We start from the raw sequence: 19,995 nt of genomic DNA on the forward strand, positions 1-19,995 counted from the left end.
ATGTCCCAGTTCATACACTTTAGTAAAGAAATTATTTTTCATCATGCTTAAAGTCGGTAACAGTGTAAAGCCTCCTCCTCATTGTTCATTAGCATCACTGAGTCTTTCAGACAGAGCCTGGAGGCCTTTTGCCTGTGTTGAACATGTTGTATCCCATGAAGGTGGTGGGGATGGCTGAGAATTGTTGGCTGCGGAGAGGCTGGTGGCTGCTGAACTGGCAATTTTTCTTTTCATCTGTCATTTTTAGGCAAGCCAGGATGTTTTTTTCTCACAAATCTTGATTTAAAAATACAGGCCCCAGATTGCTTAATATTCTGGGTGCTGAGGGAATTTCAGATTCCTGCAGTGGGACATATGTCTATAGAAACTCTTTGCAGTATTTAAGACCCTCTGCAATACTTGAGTGGGTTCAAAGTTTTTTTCTCTTTTTACAATAGCAATATGAGAAAGCACAAAGCTCACATATCTGATGATTGCACAAGTGGGATCTTTTGGGGGGGAGGGAAATAATTTCGGTCTGATCTTTCTCCATTATTTTTATTCAACTCTACATTCCTCAGTTCAGCTCCACTTAAGCACAAAGCAGAAACAATGAAATGGCCCTTGTGTGAGGGCCCTTGTGTTGGAAGAGACAGTCCCTGGGAGACCACAGGTGCTGGTGGCCTTGTTTTATAGGACAGCGACTGATATCCACCAGCGTCTGGAAACACCAAGCCTATTCACATGAAAAATAAATCTCATGTGAAATACAGGCTTCCATGGATCATCTAGTAAAGGTGAACTTGTTTTATATCATATTGCACACTAGGAAATAAAAACCAAACTGCACTGACAGGATGCATTGACAGTGCCCTTTCTACAGCAGATTTTTATGTGTTTTCCAGAGTATTTAATTCTCTTACTTCAGAGTCCCTCTCACTGTGGATTTATGACATGTTTCCTGCCTCCCTTCTCCTCATCTGTTCTCCCACATCTCTTATTTGAACTACTTTAAAGTGACACGCTGATGCATATCCATGTGATGAAAGTGAGCAAAGAGCCCTGGACCTGACAGAGTGTGTTTCTCAGCAGAGTGGTGACCCCAGAGCAGCCAACACCCCCAGCCAATGTCTGAGAGCAAATGCAGTGGACAGGCAGAGGGACATATGCCCGGAGGGGAAAAGGACAAGAACAAGGAGGTAGAAAGGCTTGGCCTACATGGAGCAGCCAAGATATTTCTCTATTACTACCCTTTGGATGCCTACCTAGGACTTCTGGGAGAGAAGTAAAACTCTTACTGCTATGAAGTCACAGCCCATGATGGCAGCAGTTTGATGGACCCCTCTGGAATAGCTACCCTCTGGTAACTGCTGACACCTAACATAGATGTATTTACCTTTGAAACCCAAAGCCACCCCACCACCCACCACCACTTTCACCTGTGACATGCACCCTCCACCTGCAATCTTCCTCCTCTCTCTCTTCTCTAAGCCCAGGTAGCATCTGCTTGCTCAGCTTCAAGTAGCAGGGGAGCAAGGATAGCATCCAGAGCCAGGAGTCAAGGGCCTTCCTTGTGGCCACGCTTGTCTGGGGACTAAAGCAAGGATGGTGAGTTAAAGGTTCCCTCTCTCTGACTGACCTCAGATTGCTCATAACTGCTTTTGTGCCTTGGTTTTCTCCTACATAAATTAAATGAGTCTATCTGTTCCCTGTTGGGTTTTTTTTCTCCTTTCTATCTGTCTTCCTCCCCCATTCTTACAGATTCAGTTCAATGCCCAAGATCATCTGTATTTGCTAATGTTTTGAGATGAAATAATTTAAAACATGTTTTGAAGTCCTTCTGCTTCTCAATGCACTGCATCTTATGGAAGCATGAAATCCTAGCATGAGGTTCAGACCCACAAAATAAGAAAACCAAATGCTGTAAGAAATCACCTTCCTCTCCCCACTGATGGTCATCCCTGCTCCCTGTCTAAACCAGGGAATCTCCTTCCTTTGGTCCTTGCAAAGAAATGTTTATCTGAAGGACAGCCTCCCAGCTCTCGGCAAAAAGTGAAATGCTGAACACCTTTGTAAAAATATTGATCCTCAGCACCCCTTCTTGGGACATCTGTTCCAGGGCAGCCTTCCCAATGGATGCCTTGAGCAGCAGGGATTACTCATCCTGCAGAAACAGCAGCACATGGCAACTTGCTGCTTTTGCCTTCTGCTGGGCAGAGGCTTTTTGAGGATGTGCACTTTTAAGGGATGCATTAATTTACCTTTCAAATGATTTGGCTGCTTTCTGCAGCTTTAGAGGCTGCATATAGTCTGGCTGCATCATCATAGGAAAATTGCTTGTTCCTGGTCAATACAACTGTAAGTTAAATCTCAGCTGTTCTCTGTGTAAATGTGGACACCAATGCTATGTAATATTACAGCTATTAAGACCCTTTTCACTACCACTAGAGTAAAAAAAAGTATTTTCACCATAACACTTGTAAAATACTTATGTGAAAATATATAGATCTGCCTTTTGATCTGCTTGTAAAAACCTCTACAAGGAGGTGTCTTTAAGGATATTAAAGTTTTTCGAGTGTTACCATGAATCTTAGAGCTTGCTATCTATTGAGATTAGCAAGTTTTTAAAGAGGGCTATGAAAAATCATTACAAAAATTCAAACCTGTGAGATCATGCTCTTCCATAACTTTGCAAAACACCATGCATTTGGATTAGTTCAAACATCTATCACCTGTAATAAAAATATTAATTGAAAAAAGCCAGTTCAAAGCAAGGCTTGCACAGAGCTTACCAGCATCCCATAGCACTCTGCGGTACTGAATCCGACAGAGTAACTCAGTGTTGTACAGAAAGGTTCTGTCTCTTGCTTCCACTAAAACCTCCTGCCTGGAAATTTCACTGTATCCTTCTAGTTCTTCTGCCACAAGAAACAGGGTTCCCTATCCATCTTCTCAACATAAGATTACAGTATTCTTTCTGGTCATCCGCCAGGAAAATTTGGACACAGATAAAGAAGCAAGGTTTGAAAGGAAATAGTTAAAATCTCTCTCTGACAGCTGCATAAGTGGGAAAGCAGCCTGTTCATTTGAAAGTGTGAGAATGAAGCCCGCTGTATACAGAGAAGTGGGCATTTGTGTGACTTCTTAGTTTAGACATGGTCCCTCACAAGGTCACAGTTTGCCACCATTCCACCAGCTCTAAGGGGCTTTGGAGCAGCTTTTTTTGGAAGATTCCGTAACTCAAGTTAACCCTGACCCAGAAAACACTAGTCCATTTCAATACTCCAGCTTTGCTCTCAGCTCAGTCTACATGAATCCTGTTGGGACTCCGGCACACTAAAAAAACATAGAAATGAGAGTGGGCCGACCTCTAATTCCAGGGAAGTGTCACAGGAGCCTTGTCACCATTTAAGGTCAGCTGCCTTCCAGCCCTCACCTTTAAGTTCACAGGTATGCTGGCCATAGTGCCTCTCCTCTTCCAACCCAGGCCATTTTTTTTTAAACATTTTTTGAGTTTTGAGTATTCTGCAGCTGAGCTTCAGTCTTTGTCTTCTCTCATCTTTTTCTATAGCATACTTATGCTACCAAAAGATTAATGATAAACCTACTTTCAAAGGGACCTTAAAATCTGAGAGGTTGACAGTCTGCATTAAATCTCTTAAGTGCATCAAGGTGGTTATCACAAGGGTCTTTTTGGACAAAGGCCTTTTCCATGCTTCCTGGCCAAATAGAGCTGGATACACACCTAGTAAGTCTGCGGGACACATTTTTTAAGAGTTTGCTGAAGTCAATAGCAGAATTTGTCCCAGGACAGCAGGGAGAGCAAAGTGTAGGGTCACAGAGCATAAAGAATTTTGAAGGGGTTTGCAGGATATGGCCCTCAGGCATGAGAAGTGATCTTTTTGCCACATGCAGCTGAGGAGTCTCAAACAAATGGGCTCTGCAATATTGCTCATACAAATGGCATTGGGCTGCGGAAGCATGGAGGAACCATTTCTGCAATACGCTGTCAGCTGGCGAGAAATTTTGCAGGAAAGAAAGCACACAGCAGCTCCCAGCTGCCTTAGGCTCCAGGCATCAAACCTACAGGCAGCCTTGCTGACACTACATAATTGTCCACAGGTAGGGTAGGCTGAATGGCACCCCTTGAATCACACAGTTTCATGTCTCTGGCAAATGGAAAAGCAGACATCAATAGATGATGAATATAGTGAGAATTGCATTCTAATTGGAAATAAGACGTATACTACCTTGTACTGGATCAAATAACATGAAGGATTTAAATGGCTGTGCTGAATAATTGAGATCCCAGTTGTATAATTTTTCCTATCATTTTAAAGTTATGCCACGGAACCAGAAATACTCCACTAATAAAAAAAGGTTGCTCATAAAAAAGAAAAATATCAAAGAGCCATTAATGAATAGGAACATTAGAGAGAGAAGCAGAATTTTCCCACTCCTCACCCCTTTTGTATATGCAAGTACTACTTTATAGGTTTTGATTCTTTTATAAAATTATAAACACAGAAAAATTCCTGAGAAGCAGCTAGTGTACTCATGTCAGATGTATGGTGATGCTGACAATTTCCCTTACTTTTCCACCCATCCAATTAGAAAGAATTGGCAATACTTGATCACAGTAACAGCTCCATCCAGTTGTACACTGGCAATTCAAAGCAGGAATATTCTCGGGGTTTAAGACAACTCCATCTGAAGGATCACTTTCTAAATCTAGACAGGAGTAAACAGATTCTATCAGGACTGTTTGTCCCCAGTGCCACACAAAGCAAGGAGCTGTAGCCACAGGCACATTCAAAGCCTCTGTGTCATATTACTAGTAGCTTGAAATTCAGACTATAGCCTCTTTGAAAAGATAGTACTTTTCCAGAAATGTTTATTTTACGTTTAGAGCTGTTATTGTTATTTCTTCTCAGTGGTGTAGAAGTCCAGTTGGAAGAGTTTTCTTTCCTCTGCATTGAAGCTGAAAATTCCTGGAAAGTCATGACAATATTCAGCATTCATGATTACAGAGACAGACATATTTCATGAAAATTGCATAGGCTTTTAATACAGGATTATGAATGAGCTCTAATGTTGAAATTATATTAGATTGGATTTCAGAGTGTATTTAACATATTTCCATACAGCAACCTTGGGATGTCTTTTCAGTAACAGTGATTATTACAGGCAGGCTGTTTTTTAAGAAAACATTAGTTCAAGGTGGACAGGGCTTCCTGAAAAATGTTGTACATCTTTATGGCTGATGTTTTAGTTGTTTTGAATTAACTTTTTTCACAGCCAGAATGAAACATTTCACCATATAATTCTTCATGCATGTCTTCAAACAAACCTGGAGCCTTTGCTGTGAATTTTTGAAACTGTAATACAATCTCAGGCATGAAAACTCTTTGTGAGCTGAAGCTGAGCATTTTGCCCCAGGTTATCTGGTTTCTCTCAAAATATAAATATTCTTAGGTAACGTCTGTCTTTTAAAAATAGTGGTTGCCCAAGGTGATCCGAAGTCATCTCTAAGTACCAACCTGTGAACAATCCCAGGCTTACTCTTTTACAGGCCTCCAACAGTTGACTGCCCAGCCCACATATCTTGATAAGGACAAGCTGCCTGATCAAGTGGAATGGAGTTCGGATTTTTCTCTATATAATGACAAACACATTGAAATTATGCATTGCCCAGGAAGCATTTGGAAAGCAGAAGTCAGTGACTCATTGGGATCTGCCTGTACAAGCAATTTCTCTACCTGTCCTCATGGCTCTGGCCCCCTGGACCACTAGCTCAGCTCTGCCATTTTTCCCATTTTTCCTTCCTTACAGAAAGCAGCAGAGTTCATACTTCTGCTTTTGTCTGGAGCAGCAGTGGCTTTAAATGTAGTTAACTTGGCTCAAGGTAGATTAGGCTCAAGGTAACTGGGTATGTCTTGGGTGGTTCATGTAGTTGTCTCCTGGGGTTGCAGCCCTTGCCTCTCCATATTTACTCACTGCCATGAAGAGCACATGGACTATTGTGGGACGCCGATACTGCCTGCTATTTGTCTCTCTTCGACGCTGGTGTTAATCGGAAGTAAAAATACAGAAAACATTTAGATTTTACCAGTGTGAGGCAATGAAAGGCTTTCCTTCTAGCAAGTTTGATAGCTCTCATTAGTCTGCTTTAGTCACTGGAGAAAAGAGATGTGTGTTTCCTACACTGGTGAACACTCCCCTCACTTTTATACTGCTGGAAGAAATGTTTATTTTCAGGGCTAAAACAGTAATCCATTTACAGTGCATTTCTGAAACCAACCCTATTTTATTCATCTCACTTAAATGGTTAAAACTGTGAAACTGGATGCCCCAGCTTCTACTCCTAACACCTAATAGAGATTTTTTGAAGGGATGTTTTGAAGACATTTGAAATAGGAAGCCCTGCGCCCTATTCTCACAGCTGTTGTGAAACTCTAGGTGAGTCCACACAGATGTGGATTTTTATTGCAGTTTAACATTTCTAAATACCATGCTGGTTAGGAATAGCCTGAATCCTCTAAAACTGACTTTTATTTTTGCCCTCTAACTTGACCCATGGAATGCATCTACTAATTAAATATCAACAGGAAACAAATGTCTTCACAGAGGTAAAGTAGTTATCTATGGCAATTTTGGTTTGTGGTATAAAAGCTCGGATGAAAAAAAATTCACATACAGAAAGACTGACATTTTTAAACAGTATATATGAACTCATGCATGGCCACCCAGAGGGATGGAAATGGCTGGAGACAGATGCTTTCTCCTGAGCGGATTCGATAGGGTCTAGGAGACCGTGCCTTTTCAGCTGAGCTGTCCACAGATATGACAATTCCTGTACTCTTAGACAGAGCAGGCTTGGCCAGTCAGCAAGGAGGAGCAAAGCTGTGCATCCCGCTCAGTCAGCTTCAGCCCTGCAATGCCACTCAGAAGGGAAGCAAAACTGTATCTAAACGTGCCTCCATTTGTACTACTAGTAGGAACCTATCACACCATTTCTTTCTTGCCACCCAATATCAACTTCTCAAAGAATAATTTCTTCTCTTTTTCCACTGATGACTGAGAAGAAAATCTGACTTTGAGAAATCTCCATAGCCTCAATTGTAGAATCATCTGAAAGATGAAATCAAATACCCAAAGGAAAGCAGGAAAACCTACCATCTCACTTGGCGTCTGGGTGTAGGAAAAATTCTGCTCCACTATGACCAAAATGCTTTTAGATAAAACCCACTACTGGGCACTGTCTCAGCCTTTCAAGAAATCACCTTCCACTGTAAACACTGACTGCAGTCAACACAAAATATTTATTCCTCTCATCTGAGGATCTTCCACGTGCTTTGAGGTACGTGAGTTCATAAGTGAGAAAACCAAATATTATCCCTGTTGCATGTCCATCTGTCAGATCTTGGATGCTCTCGCTCAATGTCATGGTGTCAGTAAGGATGAGCAAAGCTGCCCTTTGCCCAGGGTGCTGTTTGGTTTAAAACACCAGATTTGGGTGTTGCTAAAAGTACCTCCCACCACCAATGTCCTTGTTTTCCAAAGTAAACAGTCTCTGGCGTCTTGTGACCTGAACAGCCCCAAGTGTCTGACCTTGAAAAACAAAAACATGTTTCATTTGAAAAGAAAAATCTGCAGCCTAAATTATCTGAGGCACTGCTTTCCTTCCTCAGCAGGATGCTGGAATGTCCAGGCTGTGGTAGGAGCCGCTTATACACCACAGACATACACAGGAACGTATTTGCCCTCTAATGATATATTAGGCAATGGTTTTGAGTTGGCAGGCTACTAAAAGCCCTAGCCAAACAAAGATAAAATTGTAATTTATCAACAGAGAATACTGAATTCATGGTCATTGGTGACTGCTGGGACTGGTGGTAGCCTGCAAAGCTGAAGTTGACAACACAAAAACAACAAATTCCAGATACTGTTTACACTTTTCTCAGCTTTGGGGGGGAAAAAAAAGCTGTCTGAATTTTTTCCCCTAGAAAATGTTCAAACTAGGAACAAGATAAAATGATCACCTTTCTCAAAATCCAGTACAACAGGGCTCAAGCAGCAAAAGTGTATGAAAATACTGTGATTGCAACTACCTTCTGCAGCATGTAAAGGAAGGCATGCGAACAGAGCAGTGGGGGTGCATGCACAGAGGCAGCTGGGGCACTGGTTCACTAAGGAGTTAGCAGTGCTGGGCTTTGGTGGTACAGACCTCTCTTGAGAATTTGGTCCATGGGTTTTAGGACTTATATTCTCTGCACTAGTTATTTTGAGGACTAGGATTTTCCAAAGGCATCCTGTTCCTGTCAAAGATTTTAAGGATTCTTGAAAATATTTTATCTCAAGTATGTTGAGAAACCTTTCCCAGCAGTCCTTTTTATCACTTCAGATTCATAGGAGCTTTGTTTCACTAAAGTCAGTGATGTTAGACAGATACCAGAATGAGGTTAAGATTTAGGACCTATTTCTACAGGGTTTCACAAGTCTGTGTTATTTTAATTGTCCTGAGTTAAATGTGATCTTAACAGTGCCATGATGGAAATCCATGCAGTTTCAGGCGAAGCAGAGGTGCAAACACCATGGAGCAAAATGCAAGTTCCTCTTTCCCACCATCCAGGTACCCTTCCATCTCCTGACTGATCTCTAGATGGAAACCAACTGTTCTTACAGCAAGGAATTCAATCTTCTCACCAGCTGCAGCATCATCACCACAGTGATTTCTGTGAACTGGTCCCAGTTTTTTTCACAAAAAAACCCAGTGAACAGCTAAGAAATCACCAGGGATGCTGGCTGTTACAGACCTAGGGCAAATGCGAAGTGGAGTTCTGGAGGTGAAAGGATCTCTACACCATTACAGACCTTTGAAATTTCCCAGTCCCAGGGGTGTACTTTCATGGGAAGAAAAAGCTGTTTCAGATCACACCAGATATTTTCTGCACTGCCCAGCAGTTATACCTGAGGATGTTCTCCAGATGTTCGTGTTTCTATGAAACATACAATAATAAAGTTGTAAACTGGACGAGACAATACTAGAAATATAAGAACAAGGGCTCTAGGGCAGCCTGGAAAAACATGAACATTAACTATCCCACACACGAAATCAACTTGTCCTCTTTAAGAGGCCGACAAAGATGTATTTTATTTGCTTTTCTAAAGAACTGCTACTTTTCCCAGCAGGTGGGCACACACAACTTGTCAAGGTTCTTATATTGCCAACAGGCAATTGCTTGTATGTTGGGGAACAGATACTCCTTTCACCTGGGCACACAAGAAGTGAAAAGTACAAGGTCTAAGACAAGATGAAGCCACAGTTTAGATAGTTTTTATTCCACAGTGAAAAGAAAATAATAATGTGTCATTGTCTGGAAAACTACAAAGAGCAACAACTGAGAGTGCACTGGCTAAGACATCTGCAGAGTGAAATGTCAACTGTTTGCAAGCTGTCTAACAAGAGTAAGACTGGAATTTGCAAATGGAAGCTTGTTGTCTTTTCTCGTCTGGAACCATTTCTCTTTTCTGATGGCTATATTGGCTAAGAAAAATGTCTGAGAAGGCTGGCTACAAGTCCTAGGATGTCTTCGGGGAAGGCTTCTGAGTGTACTTCTCCTGCCTTATTTGGCTGCTCAAGTGGGTCCTGATCCCAAAAACATGTGGACATAACTGAGACCTTTTTGCTTAGTACACTTAATACTACACTGGTAGCCCTGTGTAGAGTGGTTTCAGGGTGTCACCTGCCTACACTGCTTGGAGTCTGGCTACTCCAGTGACTTCACTGGGGCGTGTTTGCAAGTATTATCTCACCTTCTTTTTTTTTTTAAGTGACTGTAAGAAGAAGATAGTTGGGTGCTGCCATGGCTTTGCTCTGAAAAGCCTAGCCCAGCCTTGTGGTGTATGACTTCCCTTTACAATAAAGTGGGAGCAAGCCAGACTGGAATGTAGGTCTTCACTTATGCAGAATTAGACATTTTTGCAGGTTTATTGTGGGACCTGTAGGTGGCCTCATTTAAATAGTCAATAAACCAAGGAGTATTAGTTCAGTTTTCCAGTGTGCTAAGCAACATTTTTTTTTTACTCTACCGAACTTGGAAGCTGACGAATTTGCTTCTGGTGCCATTGAATACCCTGCCATTCATTCTGTAAACAAGTGGGTATAGAGCACACTGATTGCAATGCAGAAAACGCAAACATCTGTTTTGTTTTCATCCTTAAATTCCTTCAGGGATAGGAAGAGAGAGGGAATGATTTTGAAATGCTGAGTTAGGACCAGAAAAGCAGCCTGTGTCACGTATTTCACATTCCCTCCCAGACCACGGATGAAGACAAGAGGACTGATGGCCATACAGTGACATTTTGTAACAGAATGAACAATAAGAGAAAATGAATACATATCACAAATTCTATTAGAGAAGGTCTAACACAAAATCAGTTGGGTAAATGGACTGCAAAACAAGCTTAACTGAATTAAGACTAAGACCATTCAGTACAACTGAATACCAACATTTGCATCCACACTTGGCATCATGCTTGTGACAATGCATTCTTTGCTGCCACCCCAACAGAAACCCTGACTTATGATGCTGTCTTATTTACATGCTGTAGTCACTGTGGTAAGGCCTCAGTTTTAAGTACTTCATATATACACACTGGGGTTTTGTTTTAGTGTATGATTCCTGACAGAGCTTGTGAAAAAGGCTTACGATTCAAGTGCCTTTTAAATATGGAAGCCATAAAGCTACTACAGTAAGAGAATCTCAAAGCAGATGGTTAGTTGGCCTTAGATAGTGTGGCTGATCCTGCCACCACTGCTTCTCCCATCCTGTGGCCGGGGCACCCTGGGGAACACCAGGAGCAGCTGGGAGAGTGTCTCTTACTAGAAATTTCTCTGGTTTTGAAGTGGTGGGGCACATATGTGTGTTAAGAAAAACTGCATGCCATGCACTGCAAGACACAGCCTGCCTTGATCTAGATTGGAGCACAGAGCCATCCCCTGTGTCTGCTGCCAGGGTAGCACCAGCAAAAGGACTGAATGCCTCTGAAGATCTGCCTTAGATCAGCACACCGCCTCTGGGTGCTGACAGACTGGCCAAGTTTTGCTGGAAGTACAGGGCAAAGCCACCATGGGGCATCCAGCTCTGCATCTTTCTTTAGTGGCTACAAGTTAGTATCTCATTTCAGAAATATCTAACTATTACAGTTTCGAGAGGGAAGTACAGTGGATGGGAGAGCCCCAAGGGATTAATTTTTGGACTAACAGGGATCATACTAAACTTGTAAAACAAGTGTGCAGTGTGTCATCTGGACACTTGGCAATGTCGGAGAACAATTAGCAAGGGATTTAATTTTGATGTAACTCTCTGGTTCCCACAAACACGAACATGGAAGCTGGTTTAAAAACAGCCTGCAACTTCTACCCCTCCCTTGCACCTATCTTTTAAAACCCCCTGCAGGGTTGATTTACCACATGGCATTAACCTGCTACCTGTGCAGTATTCCAGACCTTCATCCTTGGAGATCAAACTGGCAGAAACCTACTTGCCAGCTACACTCCTCCGCTGCAGACAGAGCCTGGGCACTGCAGGGCTCCTATGACATGCTTGACTGCCTGCAACCCACCACATCCCACACCGAATCTTTCGGAAGAGGCTAAAACTTCTGCTAAGGTAAAGTTGAGCCTTTCTCTAAACATTTCCTTGCCCTGTTGGGGCCTGGGTGTTTGTAATAGTCTTTTGAAAGCTGGTAGGCGCAAGGACACCTGGTACCCTGCAGCGCTGTGGCCCTGCCAGAAACCTACTGGACATAAGGCAGTGTATGTGTAATACTCACAGTAAGTTAGGGGAAAGCAAAGTAAAAGCAGTTCCCTAAGACATGCTGCAGTGAAGGATGCAAAAACCTGACATAAAACCAGATAAATAACAAAGCAGAACAGAGTTATTTATAAAGAAATTTATTTTATATTTGTGTACAGCAAGTATACGAAAACAAATTTGATTTGAAAAATGTATATTTGATTTCTTAAAAGTATTGAACCCTCTTGTGGAAAGGTTTTCATTATTAAAAAGGTACAGAAGGCTAAAATTATACTCAAATAATATATGTGTGTGTACGTATATATATATAAAAAACAAGTGCAATTTTATATATATATAGTATATATAAATAACGTGTGACTTACATGATTTTTAAGATATCTTATTTAAACATCTGAGTAAAATAGAGATATTAGAAAATATAGTTTGCTATTTCTACAGAGTTTGCATTCAGTTTTTATAAGCATCTAGACAGTGCAAAATTTAAACATACAGATATATTCCATTATTCTATACATTGTGCTCAGCTCCCAAGTTTCCTCTGTCACAATCATCACCAGACTGAATCAAATTTGGAGGGTTCAGTACTAGCCCTTACTAGCATCTTCTAAGAGCAATAAAAGGAAATCTATCTTACCTTGCACTGCGCTGTGGTATAGCTTGTGCACGAGAACAATGCATTTCCTATATGAAATGATCTAACTCCCAGAGATCACATACACCTCACCATATTGACTCATTTCATTGCATTCCATATCCTGCAAAAATCAATCTCCTGTAGGACAGCACACATTACTGTGTTCTGAAGCTTAAGTAATATATTTCTTTAGCATAAGGCAGGAATATACTGAAATTTGATAATACTTAAATCAAACAGCAATCTGGAGTTAAACCACATTTATGTACCACATTTTTATAGATGCTGTCTTTTTAATGTTTGTGTCAGAACATGTGGTAGAGAAAACCTACTATTCTTTAAATAAGAGCAAGGGATAAAAGTAGTCCTTCCAGAAGAAATTGCTAAAACCTAACAACACAAGGAGAAACTCCATTGCCTTGAAACACCAAAGGTCAATCTGCACAACCTTTCCTGCAGCTAAAGAGCAATTCCTTGCATGGCAACTGGGGGAATACTCATATGAGTAGGTGCTCACTACAGCCCAAGCGTTTTAGCTGTAAATACTTATCATCCTTATTTGCATCTATTAAATGATAGGGTGCAGTATGTTTTTTTCATGTCTTTCTACTGTTGCTAAAAAAAAGGCAATTCTGACCATTCCCTATGCTTCCACAGTAGCTATATTTTAACTGAAGGGTGTTTGAACTTTAGATTCAAACCGCCACAATATGTTTATTATCACTGACATAAAAACCTCACTCCTGCTTCCATAAAAAACAGCTGCTTTGTTCCTACCAAAAATAAAATTGGATCCAAACATGTTAGTCACAAAGTTTGCTAGTAAAAGTAAATACCGTATTCATTAAGTCTCTCAGTGTTTAAAGGCAAAGTGGTGTTAGCAAATGCTGTATAGGATAGCTTAAAGAACAGTATTATGCACAATTCTAAGTGTTAGCCAACAAAATCTAAAAGCAGCTGTGAAAAACATCTTATGGGACAGTGAATTTTGCTACATGAAAACTTCTGGGGCTGTGACAGGCGTTTTTCAAATTCATTTCTTATACCAACGCTGTCACTCATGTCCTACACCGCAATTGCACAAATTAAAGGCTGGATCTTGTATGCCGTATGCATCCAGACCAGCTAATCTTTAAAACTGGATACGTCAGGAGGGTCTCCCTCTTTTTACTGCATTCATTCCTAAACTCCTTCTAGCAGAAGCTGGCATGTTTCTGAATCCTTGAAGCAACCGACAAGATAAAGAGCCTAATGTCATCCTTCATCTACTTCACTTTGCAAGTTTATCTCTGCACTTGCCCATATAATTACCCCCTGTAGAGTTCAACTTTAATTCAGATTTGCGTTGCACTTGTTGAACAGGCCTCAAAAACAGACAAAGCCTCATTAGTAGCCTGCAAAAGTGAGCTGTACTAGTTAAAACCTTGATTTAAATACCAAAGAAAGGGGAAACACAGATGCTGAGACAATGTTTACATCCTCTCAACCACACCCTTGAAATTTTGCCAGTAAATTAGCCAAAGGATGGTTTTAACATCTCATCCATCTCTTTCAGTTGGGAAGGAACAGCCATAACTACAAGTTTTTGCAAGGTGCGGCTGATGCTGGGAGATGGTTGAATACATATGACCAAAGGCTGCATGCCTCACAAGTCAGAACAAAGCAGAGATGTGCTAGGAATTCAGGATTTTCTTATGCCCAGAACTTTCCTATAGACTGGAGATAAACAGAAGTCCCATTTCCCACACAAATAGGAATAGTGCTTAAACCTAAAGTAACACAGCATTAAGAAGAAACTAATAACTAATGATGTTAAAGCCTCTCAATTTAAAGATTCCCCAAAGCAATCTCAAAGAAAATAAGAAAAAAGAAAACCTGTGGACTCAGTCAATACATTTCTCAATCCAATTATACAGTAAATGCACTGGCAGGCAAGGCCTCAGTTCTGAAGAGGTGAGGAAGAAGAAGGATGGTGCAAAATGCTTTCATACATTTGAACATTCTTAGGATATAAGAGAGCAGGCAACTTGAAAACATTCCTTGTAAGCTGTGCGGGATTGATGCAGTTTTCTGCAGACTTTGCTTCATCCTACAGCTCAGCTTTGCCTGTTTGGGCAGGACCGGCATTACTGCTGCCTTCTCCAGCGTTGCTCTTGTCCGCTGGCTTGAAAGATAATGAAGCAGAGTTTGTGCAGTACCGTTTGCCAGTTGGGCGAGGTCCATCATCAAAAATATGCCCCAGGTGAGCACCACACTGAAACAAAACACAATAGAGTATCAATGTGTCTCTGTGCAGCTTGATGGCATCACTGTGGTGTTAAGCAATGACTAGCAGCTGCTAGTCATTGGAAGCGCACTGGTGCCTACATGGCCCTTTCAAGCGGGATTTACAATCTACATTTATTTGCAGGAGTGATCCAGAAAGATGATCTTCTGAGATACCACAGCTGCCTAAGACTCCAAGCCCAAATTTCCTGGGTGTTTCTTGTCATGCCACTGCGTATGCTTGGATGGATCACCGTCTCTGAGGAGCTGCCTGTTTCTGTAATGATCTCACGGCAGGAGCTCAGTTAAAAACAGGGTGGTGACGGCAGCACTGCCCATGTTTCACGTACTGCTGTAAGGATATCTGTGTAAGAAAGGGACAGCCTCAGCTCTGGGCTCTGCTCAGCCTTCAGCCATCTGCTATACCCCTTGGTAAAAAAACATTAAACCTTTTGGTGATCCTGGCAAGGACCTAAAGCATTGAAGATATTCTTTGGAGCGTGCTCTCACACTTTTTTTTCCTTTCCCTTTCTATAGCCTGGCACTCTTCTGAGCATCAAGGTCCTTCTGGGTGCACTTCTTGCCCCTAGAGGGGATGGAGCTCAGCCTATGCAACTCATAATTTCTATAGTATATATGCAATAGGGACAGGTGACTGAAAAAGACCTGTAGTGTAGATATGTAAAATATTTCTTAATTAATAATCTTTGTCTGGGAGTAATTCTAAATGATGCTGAATTTTGCTTTTTGTAAGAAATATGAAAGTACAAATGGTCTGCTGCCACTTTTGCTCTGTATGAATCATACCCAAATACTTGCAGTGCTACTCAGGACGAACACTACTCATCCTGTACGTAGGAAATGTAACAGTCCTTTGCTTTACAAGGACTGCTTTACAAGTACAATATTTTGAAGAAGCTAACCCTGCTGATCCTTATTCAAAAATTAGGATTACTATCATTGCCCATTACGGATGACAATTAATCTGGATAATAAGAACTTCTTGTAATTAGTCACTTAAATTCCACAGGTTACTTTTTACAGCCTGCCATGAGAAATAAAAAAATAAAACCTTGCACTGGAGAAATATTTATCTTGAACAGGGAAGTCATGCTGCTTTACCAAAGAGTCTTGGCCTTTCAAGTCAATAGCTGATCTCAGTGAGAGCTGGAATGATGTAATTGAGATCACAGACCTGCTCGTGGGCTCACAGTCAGACAGCAAAAATTAAAGACTGCAAATTATTCTTAACATTTAATTAATTCATAGTATTTCAAATACTTAGAGGCAACAGCGATTATTCCAAACTCTGAATGAATTAGTGATGGCAAATCTCTACCCTGTGGTTAATGTGTTGCTAATGTTCTCCTGCTGTTATGGCCTTTAATTCACCAAAGCAGCAGGAAAGGTGTCTGTAGAAGCAGGCAAAGTCTTGCCTCCAGGTTAAACTCCCTCAACAGACTGAAAGGCTGGGGGAGGCTCTCACACCAGCTAGGTGGGACAGACTTCTCATTTAATGACAGGTGAAACAATAATCTTCACTGCCTCCAGGAGCAGGGCAGGTAGAAACTTCAGTGTTCCCACCTGTTAGTTGCACCCATGCAGACGCATCCCACGGCAGACTCCCTGCTCCTGAAGAAGTGTCACTGAGACAGCCATGGCAGTCCACCAAGGATCCCAATAACAACTGAGGGCTTCTAGACCATGGTATCAGCAGGATGAGCTCCCACAGGAAATGGAAAATGGCATCCATGACTGGGTTAAGCAGCAGCTGCTCAGCTTTGTAAGGAAGTAAGATAAAATATGGGAAATAAGCAGAAGGAAAAGGAAGTTGAATGGGACCTAGAGAAAACTAAGCTTCGAGTCTTCTTCCTGAAAGACTGCTGTCTTGCCACCCTTTCCTCCATTATCCACTGGTTATTCTTTTTATCATTTTCCTTTATAGTGAAGGTCTTTTTTAGGTTAGTATGCACAGAAAACCTGAGCTGTTTCTGAAAGTGGGGTATCTAAAAATGAAGCATTTCACCTGGCTATAACCATACCTTTGGGGGGAAAAAAAGTTTAAAAGTAAGTGTCCCAGAGAGAGTATTTTTCTAAATGCTCAGCATCCTAATTAAATCATCTCATCTCAACTAAGAGTGCTTCAAAACCTCCTGGCTGGAAGTGTTAAACAGATCTTTTCCAGACTAACATTTAACAAAAGATAAATCATTCCCTCTCTACTGGACAGAAACAGAACAAGAGAAACTGCAGAGAGAGATGGTCTGTAGAAGTAATATATTCATATACAGACTACAAAGACAATCTATCAAAAAGGCTTTCCTCACAAAACCTGAGAAGCTGTGTGAGAGTCCAAGGTAGTCTCATTACACCTTTTTGTGATGTCAGAATCACAGCAGGATTGAATTACTGGAAAATTTGTTACCTTTTGAGATTACCCCTCACCAAAAATTTATGTGGCGATTCTCTGTATAGAGGACTCTATAACTCACCTGCCCTAAACAGAAATGCAATTCAGTCCTTTGTATCACAGTATAAGAAACCTGACACTCGTCTGAGATTACAAAGGATGAATTGACTTTACTGTCCTCCCCACACATAATAGGTGCTGACCATTTTTCTAAGACATATATACATGCCTGAAGACACTCTGAAAAAGAAACAATTATCTGTTGCGGCCTTGCACATAAATATATTGTGCAGAATACACTGGGACAGTGAAATGGTTAAAGCATTCCAAGTATGTGCTCAGGAGCAGGAAACGGGTGGTCACTGCTAACTGTCAGTATGCTTGGATCTCCCAAGCCTCCTGGTTCTAATATGCTGCTGGGAGGCATGGAAAGCAGCTTGCAGTCAGTTGCTGTAGTCAAGAGTCCAAGTTATTGGTGTGCAAACACTACTCCTGTGACTACGGAATTTTATTCATTTCTACAGGTACAGATAGTAGCTAGAGAGACCACAGGGAAAGGGACTCTTTAACAGGACAGAGGAAAAAAAGAGATGCAGCCAGTTTTATAGTATTCCTTAACTGCATTTGTATTAACTTCTTCCTGTCACTAATCACTGAGCTTTTAAATACATCTAGGGTGATGGGTTTCCAAAAAACTGTGGAAGTTATTTCTAGGATAATCCCATGGATGAATTTGATCAATATTACAGTGGTTTTTCCCATGTGTTTGCTTTCTATAATGAAGAACATTTAAAAATATTTTTTTATTCTCTCAGACAAGTGGGAAGGACTTTTAAAGAAAAATCAACTACTTTTTCATCTGCAAAGGATTAATAAGGTTTTGGGTGTGGGAGTTGGTATTTCCCTTCAGTTCTATCAAGGTCTGTCATATCAATACCACTGCTTTGCAGGTTGCAGTAAAACTGCATTCTTTTGCAGCTGCATGTATGATTCACGCTCCTAGGGCAGCTACACAATGCAGCAGTATTAGCTGTGCTGAGCACTGGCTGCAAAGATGCTCACCACTCCTCAAGCTGTTTTCCTATGTGACTTGATCATCTGTGAGGTTACTGCCCCAGGAAGCTGGAATAGCTGGTAGGAAGTTGCTATTGGATTACACAGCAACCTTGATCATATTTTTTCCTTCAGATTTTAGTTTTGCTTTGATTATATGGCATCTGCATGTGACTGCTGCTAATATTGCTGGTCTCAGGTCTGCTAACACTATTTTGTTTGGCAACAGGTAAACGACATTCCCAGATTCCTTGGCCTGACCATAGGCCTCCTTGGGCTTCTCAGGAGCTATGGCCATCTCCTAAAGTGTATCAGCAGATACAGGCTCAGCAGGTTGGCAGTAAGCAGATTTGAGCACTATTCAGGCCTACTAAGCAGAGCTGAAGAGACTAAACTGCATTTTTGATTATGCCAGTAACCACTGGTGAAGCACGAACTTCCCAATCTGCAGTCTCATTTATACCTTGCTAGCAAATTTAGGGAAGTGAATATTCCCACATGGAGATTCCCATGGATCTTCTAAAGCATATCATCAATGTTAAAACTTCAGAATTACGTAGTACACATGACAAACTAGCAGACATGCTAATTTGGCCATTAACATATTGGGCCAAATGCTCTACGCTGACTGAAGTTAATGGACACTCTTGAGAAGTTTCTTAACTCATTCTGAGCCTTATATATGAGCACTGACTGACTACTAAGGATGCATATTGTCAGGGATAAAAGTTACCCCCCCCAACAACACCGTCTGGAAGAACACCATATTATCACTGCCCAAATGAACCTGCTGCTTCTCTCAGGAGGAGTTTGAGCATGTGGAGCTAGAAGACTGCAAGCTGCTGGGTACAGCTGCTGCATACCAATGCAGCAGCTTCTCGCTTTGCTAGGTAATGACTATGCCATTCACTTCACGGAAAGGAGGGGAGCACAAAGCATGAGAGAAAGTAGAACAAGACAGATAACGGAAATTTTGGGCATGTTTTGAATGTCTACTGACTTCATTATTACAGCAGATGGGATTGTTTGAGGCAGCCATTAGGACTGCGCTGGGAATGAGTGTTGGGAATGAGTTAGCATGGATGCACAGTAATGTAGAGTGATGGAATCAGCACACCGACAGTCGCTCCACTGCTTTCGACTTCTCTCAACTGCTCACGTGTGGAGTCAGTCGGACAGGCTCAGGCTCAGGAGCTCCTTTGAAGAGACCCTCTCCAGGAAGACTATTTTTGTAAACTCAACACCGAGTCCAACCATTTACATCTGCTCTGTTAAATCTCACATGAGACAACAATGTGCATTCCAACGATCCCTTTGTGCCTTCAGCTTGTTCCACCCAGCTTTTATACCTACAACCCATTGTGCTCTCTCACAATGATTACTATTTAATAGAACTGAAAGGTTTGCAAATCTCAAGGAAAGCACAGCACGCTGTAATGGTTTTTGCAGCCTTTGCCATTGGAATGGTCTGTGTGTGCTGCAAACTAACCTGACTGCAGGATATTTCAATCCGATGCATCCCATAGGAGAAATCATCGTTGAAAGTAATTGCATCGGGACTGATCACATCATAAAAGGAAGGCCAACCTGGAAAAGAGGAACAAGATAGGTAAAAAAAGAGGGTGTCTTTGTGGCAGATAGCATTGCAGAAAGCAGGACAGAATCACACTTTGAAAAATGTTTCTCTCACTCCAGAGCATGGAAATAACGAAATGGAGATTTTTTATTCCAAATCACTTAGGTACTTTGGTACTTCCCCCTCAAATACAAAGTTGTTTACAGAAAAGAAGTAATGTTGCCACCAGCTGCCCAACTTCCATCTCCACAGG

At 41.4% G+C, this 19,995-nt stretch overlaps 1 protein-coding gene across 5 annotated transcripts in view; it reads right to left on the reverse strand.

The window, feature by feature from the left end:
- Positions 1-11,922: 11,922 nt before the first annotated feature.
- Positions 11,923-19,995, reverse strand: part of MSRB3 (methionine sulfoxide reductase B3) — an 83,876-nt gene continuing 75,803 nt past the window's right edge. For 3 of the 5 annotated variants that reach the window (XM_032105171.1, XM_032105170.1, XM_032105172.1), the window contains 2 exons: positions 19,656-19,753; positions 11,923-14,692 (listed from right to left, as the gene is read on the reverse strand). In XM_032105171.1, the coding sequence (XP_031961062.1) occupies positions 14,528-14,692; positions 19,656-19,753 (263 nt within the window). In that variant the 3' untranslated portion in view covers positions 11,923-14,527. The remainder of the gene's footprint in view (positions 14,693-19,655; positions 19,754-19,995) is intronic. The other 2 variants (XM_032105174.1, XM_032105173.1) reach the window with 1 other exon arrangement.

This window comes from Corvus moneduloides, chromosome 4 (genome assembly GCF_009650955.1).
Source record: "Corvus moneduloides isolate bCorMon1 chromosome 4, bCorMon1.pri, whole genome shotgun sequence".
NCBI classification, from domain to species: Eukaryota; Metazoa; Chordata; class Aves; order Passeriformes; family Corvidae; genus Corvus; species Corvus moneduloides.